The sequence below is a fragment of the Morus notabilis genome, unplaced genomic scaffold (genome assembly GCF_000414095.1).
Source record: "Morus notabilis unplaced genomic scaffold, ASM41409v2 Scaffold472, whole genome shotgun sequence".
Lineage (NCBI taxonomy): Eukaryota > Viridiplantae > Streptophyta > Magnoliopsida > Rosales > Moraceae > Morus > Morus notabilis.
Genome location: NW_010367534.1, coordinates 53,940 through 62,767, shown reverse-complemented (window position 1 = coordinate 62,767; position 8,828 = coordinate 53,940). Strand labels below are relative to the sequence as shown.

General features: G+C 34.5%; 2 protein-coding genes across 2 annotated transcripts in view; both read right to left on the bottom strand.

The window, feature by feature from the left end:
* LOC112094396 (profilin) overlaps positions 1 to 2,213 on the bottom strand; it is a 2,516-nt gene extending 303 nt beyond the window's left edge. The window contains exons 1-2 of the mRNA XM_024175099.1: positions 1,837 to 2,213; positions 351 to 488 (exon numbers count right to left, since the gene is read on the bottom strand). Coding sequence (XP_024030867.1) covers positions 351 to 488; positions 1,837 to 1,962 — 264 coding nt within the window. The 5' untranslated portion in view covers positions 1,963 to 2,213. The remainder of the gene's footprint in view (positions 1 to 350; positions 489 to 1,836) is intronic.
* Positions 2,214 to 2,991: 778 nt separating this feature from the next.
* LOC21390399 (derlin-1) lies at positions 2,992 to 6,909 on the bottom strand. The gene is made up of 7 exons (XM_024175097.1): positions 6,696 to 6,909; positions 5,193 to 5,328; positions 5,002 to 5,075; positions 4,450 to 4,543; positions 3,854 to 3,982; positions 3,575 to 3,735; positions 2,992 to 3,329 (listed from the first exon to the last, which is right to left on the bottom strand). The coding sequence occupies exons 1-7, from the start codon at positions 6,710 to 6,712 to the stop codon at positions 3,206 to 3,208; spliced, it is 735 nt and encodes a 244-aa protein (XP_024030865.1). The 5' UTR covers positions 6,713 to 6,909; the 3' UTR covers positions 2,992 to 3,205.
* Between the last annotated feature and the right edge of the window lie 1,919 nt (positions 6,910 to 8,828).

The window sequence follows — 8,828 nt, the reverse complement described above, 5'->3', positions numbered from 1 at the left end:
GGAAAGAGTATTACAGGGGGAACCGTATAAAAATGATAAAAAAATAAAAAAAAAAAGAAGTGGGATAATGTTGCGTCTTAACTTGGAACCCCCCCCAATAATCCAGTCACGGAAGAAGTTATTTCTTTTTAGAAGTTTAGAGTATTTTTGACACAACAAGGTGCTACATCAGAAGATCTAAAGAACATTTCACTACATAAATTAATCAATGTGCCAATTAAGTATTGTCTAGCTTAATTATGTGCCACTTACATGAGAATTCCTTAAGTTTTAACTAAAATGGAATGAGTTTTTTGAGAAAAGGATACTTTATGAGGAGGATGAGTATGAACAACATAGGGTCCTATTACCTTCTTTCCACGAATGACAGCTCCAGACTCTCCCTGAATTACCATGTACTTTGTGCCCCCAAGGTATAAACCTGTAGGTGCAAGATGGCCAGGTTCCTTAAAATCCTTTTCGATACCATCGACCTCCTGAGGCTTAAGCTGGAAATAGAAAGCCAAAAAAAACATGGTCGATAAATCAGATATCACTAATGATCTCACCAGTCTTTAATTAATGTCCAAGCATTGATACATTCTAAATGCAAGCTAAATAATTTCAGAATGAAAGCAAAGTGCAAGATACAAACAGCTCAACCGCTTGGGGGTTCGATACATACCAGCCGATTCTGAATCAGCTCAACAGATTCTTTAACACCTTTGTTATAAGAAATTCTTTCTCAGTTTAGAAACTGATCAAAAGCCATATTTAATTCTTTATCAGTTTAAAGTAGTTGCAAAATTACAATTTAAAGCTGGAAAGACCTGCAAAACTACAGGACTAGGATTGGAAGACAACCACAAAACAAGGTTCTCATGGATCTGCGGCCAAAAGCCCATAGATCTGAGGAGCTCACTCTTAGGAACTGGCCAAAGCAATGTAAGGACGATCATGAAAAATAACACAACTTCCCCGTAATGTAGGCAAATCCCCGAAAGGACACTCTTGACTCTGCTACAATGAACGTATTCAAACAACCAGGGACACAAAAAGAAAGAATCAGCCACATCAATGGAAGAACGTGAAAAAAAGCTGAAAGCCTGAAACATCACGTTTAGCAAGAGCCTAAACGCGATAAGACAGAGATCTCCCACAAACTTATCTGGATAGATAGCCAACCGCATTTCAGATACTTTATCCTTTGTCATAGTCAACATATTGCATTTGCAATTCTAAGTAGAGCATAATCACTCAGAGCAAAAAAGTAGAGCATAATCACAAAATTAGCCGAACACAAGACCTGTCTAATCAACACGACTTATCGATATGAAACTATCTCAACCAAAACAATGAATCAGGTGCCAATAAATTAGGTGAAACAACGCAACCATCTTGGATCAAAAGAATTACTTAAGGCAGAGATATCTTATATTTGTTAAAGCATTCTTGTATCAATAACAGGCCTTATTGACGGAAATGACGTGATAATCAGATCATGCCTTCCTGAACCCGAAAAAAGGGCCACTCTCAAACTCAACCGCAGACGACAAGACAACTACATTGCCCGAGCGACTAAGGATCCGAAAATGATAAAACCAAATTGAGCCAACAAAACCGAAATGGTAAGATCATAAACACCTTCAGCTAGATCGCAAGATGAAAAGACAATCGATCAGATCAAACACGGAAATTCGAAAAGGATCAAAGAGTCAGCCATAATAAACGCGCAAATCGCGATACAACATCAATCGATTTGATCGTAGCCACAAGAAAACAACACAAAGAAAATGACAAAAAACGAAATCGATCGGGGAAAAAAATACGAAACAAAATCATGAAGAGAGAGAGAACCTGAGGGAAGGAAGCACTCTGAGCCCAGACGCTGCCGTCGACGCCGATGATGGCGGCGGCGGGGAGCGTCTGGCCATCGCCAACGTCGCACATCAAATGGTCATCGACATATGATTGCCACGACATTTTCTCTCTCTTCTCTCTCTAGCTTCGCTTGTGAGTGTCTCTCTTTCTCGCTCTTCCTCTTTGTTCTGGTTTTCTCCTCTCCGCTCTGTTTGTTTGGGAGGGAATTAAATAGCAAGAGAGAAATATGGAGGTGCTTTGAATGAATTATCAAAGTCAGAGAGAGAGAAACAAGTGGGGACGGATCTGCTCTGATTTACTGATTGATTGCCTCTCCACCGTCCATTCAGCTTAGCATTCAGTTTGCACCTTCGTTTTCGGCATTATTTTTTTTTTAATAATATTGTGATCATGATTTCTATTTTCTTACAATGATGACGTGGCAAACTAAACGCTGTTTTCGCTCTGTTTTTCACGATATATTTGCTCTGTTCTCCATTGCCGCGTCCTAATATAGTAATTACGAGATATTTACGAGACTGCCACCCGTTCATTTTGTTTTTTTTTTTTTTTTTTTTTGAAAAGCCGATCATTCTTTCTAATTTTAGCTCCCATGTTTTGTATATTTGTACCTTGAATTTAAATCTTACTTCCTATTTCTAAACTTTAGCAATTTACCAACTAAATTTAGCAATTAGTTCGATAAAAAATTTCACATTCTTACCACGAATATCTCAATTCCCCAAATCTAACAAATTATGGTAAATAAGCCACAGTAAACATAATAGTGCCCAATTTTTATTATATTTGGATTACCATATAACAAAAGGTAATATTTGTGTTTGGATATTGGTATTATTTAATATCTATTGCAACGTATGTGCAATTTTAAAAACATACATTTTGATGTGTTTGCAAGAAAGCAAAATTATGTTTATAATTCCAAAAAACATTATCTGCTATTATATTCTAATTTGCACAAAAAAAAAATTGTGGGGAAAAACTAGATGGGAAATTTTTATAATTTTATGCTGATCAAAATTCCTGAAAATGAAATCAGAATGTTAATTTTTTTGAAGAATACACTAATATAACCATGGAAAGAGTTGCTCGATACAAACTAGTGCATGTCAGAAACATCCAATACTATTCTTTCCAAAAAGAACTTCAAGATTGTGGTTTCCTGCTAAAATGTTCAAAGGAAAATCAGCATTTTGCTCGACATTTAAACAGTTAAGAACCCTTTCTCTTCCAAGAAGAGTAACAAGGTGAAATCAAGACGGTTCCAAGCTGATCGTTACCAGCATTGTCCGCAAAAACAGCAGGCCATATTCGAACCTTCACGCCCCTTTCAGACAGAGCAGAATTAATCACTAAGCCTATAGGACCTTCCCCTGAAAGCCACGCCGGTATTCCTTTCGGGTTGGCTTTGGGTTTGAGACCGGACACTCGGCTGAGCTCCTATCCTCCATCTTGCAACCAGTCTCTGTCTGTGCGGTAATAGTCAAGGAAACTTATGGAAACATGCCCTTTTCAAAAAAGCCAATAATCAACAATAGACACAAATGAATATTATTTCAATTCATCAAATTCACCACTTTGAGGCAGAATATATAATGTGTATACGCATGTAATCAGCTGAAGGTTATTATTATTATTACCCTTTTAACAAAGTTTCACATGGATAAGGACTTGAATATTATATTTTTTCTCCTTTTAAAATGAAAAAGGATACACCCACGTTGGAGTCTTGAGTATGTTCTTTCCACCCGCCAGTGGATGCAACACAGTCAAAAAGTAATAGAGATGCCCGGCAATGATTCCGAGCAGATCCTGCATAATTGGAGAACCGAAAAGGACATCCAACGCGAGCATTGCCCACGGTAGATAAAATGCCTGCAATCATCATTGTTGAAATCCACACATCAGATATTCAGACACCCACCCCGCAGAAAGTTCAAAAAACTGACCAAACCTTTGCATGGGCGTGCTGTGCTGGGCAGTGGGCACATACCTTAAGCGTCACGAGGCCATATATGTTGATGTTGGCACTTGGAAATTCTCGACTCCACACATAGACAAGCATGAATACAAGAGATATCCCTAAGTAGAAGCTCTGGAATATGGGAATGATGGATAAGACCTGGAACACAAAACAAGCGTAAAAGGTGAGACTTGACGTACAACAAATCTAGCAACGACGACAACAACATAAGGTGATATACTACAATGACTGGTTTATACCAAACAAGAAAATCAGAAGGAGAAAAGGAACGATTAGCCTTTTCAATTTTAAACCCACTCCCTCCCCCCCAAAAAAAAATGGGGGATTTCCTTGTTCATTTCACAACTCAAGTCACAATTCGAGTTTTATTACTATAGTGTTTTGTCTCATAAAAATTCAAATTCAACTTTTTTACTACAGTGTTTTTCTCTCACATACACAACTCAAGTCACAACTCAATTTATGATTTGAGTTGTGAAATGAACATACCTACATGATTCAGAATAGTCTGAGCCAACCTAGAAGAAACAGTGCAACAAATCTGCCCTTCAATTTCAAGTGACAGATAAACTTGCTAATGGATACCGATTTATACTCCTACATACCAGTAATGTTAGAGCACCGAATATCATCATCCACAAGAAATCTGCTGTCCTCCGATCAAATGGTCCCTTTTCTAGTTGAACTCCATATCTTGCTCTATATAATCATCAATGTGAAAGAGTTAATTCAGAAAAGATTAAGCTCTCTTGTATATAAGCAGTTAATTTATCTCCAATTCTCACACAAACTATATATTTTTTTAAGTCACAAGCAAGGTATATATGTGCCACAAATAGTAGGCTGAATAAGGGGACCGAAAAGCCATGCTTCTATAGAAGGGCTGACAATTTGCTGCCATGGACAACAAAAACTATAAGGCTACACAAATACTGCCAAGAAAACAGTCTAATAAAACTAACTAGAAATTCCATAAGAAAGCTGGACTTGTCTTTCAAACGCAAACATATAAAAATGAAACAGAAAGATCAAGCTGAAAACCAAACAGAATTAAAAATTTGCCTGTGATCATTAGACCTTCTGATCCTAGAAAACACCCAAACCATATTGCTACGGAACTACTGATAAGGGAAAAAAATAAGCCAAGTTTTACTCACATCATCAAGAGACGGATCCCAAAATTAATGGAAAAGCCACCAAGGAAAAACAAGGTTGTAATCAACCTCCACACCTACAATTAAGGGTGAAATCAAAAGAGAGTTTTACTCATAGTAATAAGAAAACTTAGTGAATAAGCATGCAATGTCTTGATTAAGCAACAAAACACATAATTAACGCCTATCCATACCTGAAAACGATGAAATACATATGGGTAATACAAGGCAAGATCTAACTTATCATAAAGTCCCAGTTGATAGCCCACAGTTGTCAACAGGCACAAGGTCCCATAAGCCTTACTTATGGGCGGCAGTGACTTGTAGTACCTGGACGAAAGAAACAGTAAAGGATTGAAAATTAATATATAAAAACAGCCACAGAACATTACACTCAAAGGTGACGGGATAAATAATAATGAACACAGGATAGAACAGAATGAAGAAATTTGTTCTTTATTAGATATCCTGCTACTGTTTTTATAAGTACTACTGTTTTTATCTCTTCAGAATAGCACAAAAGAGATAATGAGATAAGATGGAACTGATAGATGTATCACAATTTGACTTGTTTCTCAAATTGATGCCTCACACCAAGTCCAAGGCGTTACGGATTAAAGCCCTAACCCTTTACTATCAACACAATAATATGAAAGAAAAAGCAAATAATAACACAATATTTATAGTAATTCACCCTCGATTTCAAAGCTACATCCACCTTCAGCCACCACAGAATTAAGAATAAGATTACAACTTACAAGAGCATCACACAACTCAAGCCTCTCAAACTCTGTTTTTTCCCCCCCAACCTCTCATATCCAAAATCAGAACCCCATGACGGCAACTGAAAATATAAGTGAAAAATCTAGAATAACCTTAAGCTACACATACTTTGGGCCAAGGCTACTTTGGGCCAAGGCAGTAATTAGGCTACACACACCGCACAATGCAGCAATTAAACTAATTTTTTACTCTTTTATTTTGGAGTCTATACTCGATGAAAACTCGAATAGCGAACGAGATATATATACAATGAACTAGACAACTATTTACTCCTCAATGTATAATCATTCTATCTAGAGCCTAAAGAGCAAAAGTTTTCGGTGAAAACGAAGAATTTTCAATACCATATAACTCAATGCAACCAGCCAACCAGGGTGAAAATCATTAAACTCCTAGATAATAGTCACTAATCCCAATTCAGAACTAATTTTGCCACAAACTCCATAAAGGCTGTACGGAGCTAGAATAAATAAATCCACAAATGCAAAAATAAACCAGATTCTAGAAAAGGAAAATGCTTTCTGAGTTGATATAGCAACAATTTGACAAGTTCTTTCTCACAAACAAATATTATCGTCAACTTAATTCCAAAAAAAAAAAAAACCATAACAATTCTTAGTCTACATCATTATTTAGGAGAACCCCATTAACTTTAAAATAATAATAATAATAATAAAACCTTCGTTTTTCATCATCAAACATACTTTTTACCGTCTAAATTTCAAATTACAAGCTATAATTTCAGAAGTGGATGATTATAAGTTTGGTAATTTAGAACTTTATCGAATTCCCAAGTAAACACGAACAAATTATCGATAATCATCGCAATAAATTAATAATAATAAAAGGAAATAGGTTGAATGCGAAAATAAAAATTAAAAAAAAAAAACTGAGGAAGGGAAAAAGGGAATTACTCGCCAGGAGAAGACATATTAGACCCAGATAGATAATTTGAACGAATGCCCAGATTGATTTTCCTTCTTGCTTTCTCGCCTCAGAGAAAATCTTCGAAATTAAGAAAAACGATTAGATGAATTACCGCGCAAGAATGTTTAATAAGGAAGGAGAGAGAGACAGAGAGAAAAAAAAAAAAAAAAAAAAATCTTGTCTGTACGAGTTACAAGTACGACCCAGAAGATTCTCGCTTTGCACGCCTCACCGACTCCGCACGTGCTTATAGATGGTATAAATTTTTAGATTGGGCCGAGGCCCATGTAAATTAAAATGGAACAAAGCCCTTAACGGGCCATTACTAGGCCCAACAAGCTAAATATCTGTGTACAGGTGACCGGAAGTAATTCACCATTATCGAGTGAACTCCAGCGGCCAGCAGTCAGCAATTAGACTACCAGTAGTAAGCAAATTCACGCATAAGACGAATGGTTAAAAGTAAGAGTTTTGTAGGATCAACAGACAAACAAATTTTTTTTTTTTATAGGATAAAACTAACAACTAGTCTTTTTTATGAGCCGGGGGAGCTTCTTAAAAGTTATTCTATCTTTTTGGGTCTAAAAGTTGTTTTTAAAAGGAAAATAGTAGAAAATAGGCCAATATGAAAAGTTTAATAAAATATATAGGCCAATTTTTAGTTATAGAAATTAATAGGTCATAACTTGTCAAGTTATGGTTCATAACCAGATAAGTTATGGATAAATTTGTCAAGTTATGGTTTATAGCCAGACAAGTTATAGACAAAAACTGTGAATAACTTATCAAATTATGGTTCATAACCAGACAAGTTATGGACAAAAATAGTAATTTGGCCTATTTATTAACTTATGTAAACTATTGGCTTATTAATTTTAATTCATCTCAAGTCTTGGCCTAATTCTCTCTTTTTCCCTTTTAAAAGTATTTGGATGATCTGTCAGATTGAATAGATTTTGAAATTTGTACTATATTTTAATTAAGGCATTATAAACTTAATTCCAACACTTTATTGCTTATTAGAAAATTTAAAAGGGAGAAAGAATGAAATAGGCCAAGACTTGAGATGAATTAAAATTAATAAGCCAATAGTTTACATAAGTTAATAAATAGGTCAAATTACTGTTTTTGTCCATAATTTATCTAGTTATGAATCATAACTTGACAAGTTATTGTCCATTTTTGTCCATAACTTGTCCGGCTATGAACCATAACTTGACAAGTTTGTCCGCAACTTATCTAGTTATGGTATATTAATTTCTATAACTAAAAGTTGGCCTATATACTTTATTAAGCTTTTCATATTAGCTTATTTTCTACTATTTATGAATTTAAAAATCATTTTAACCTATTAAGCTCTTGATTCCAAACACTTACTGAAAAGTCACGACTTACTACTAACTAAAAGCAAGAGCTTTGTCAAACAGGCCCATACATTGCCTAGCATTTAAAATTTTTTGCCTCAATTAATATTAGAACATTATATAATGTTCAAAAAAATATTAGAACGCTATATCTATCAGAATAACAATATAATCCCTTACGTAAGTTGATATAAAAAATAATTAAAATAACAATTAAGATCCTAACCTCATTGTTTTTTTTATTATTTTTATAAATATCATAATCTCATTGTTACTCCTCGTGTATGTTCTGCTAAAACACTCGCGCCAAAACATTCACCAAGTATTGAAATAAAAGATTTCTCTTCTACAAAAAAAAAGAACGAAATAAAATAGGATAGTTTTTTGATAGGATTTTCTTATTTCCATCCCAAAATCACTTTTGCTTGTAGCAGAAACTGATTTTAATATTTGATAAATCTTCTCAAAAGTGCTTTTTAAAGAATTTTTCAAGAATCTACTCCCAAAATCAGAAGCAGCCTAAAGACAACTTTAACTTTTAAATTGTGTGAGAATCAATATAATACAATTAATAAAACTTTCATAATACCCATAATACCCCTAATGAAATTTAAAATTTACAATCTTTTCAATCTAAAATTCAGACTCGTAAAATAATATAATATAATATAATAGTAACATTGTAACAAATAATATCATAATTATATTAATAACTCTAATATTATTATATTATAATAATAATATTATATTATAATA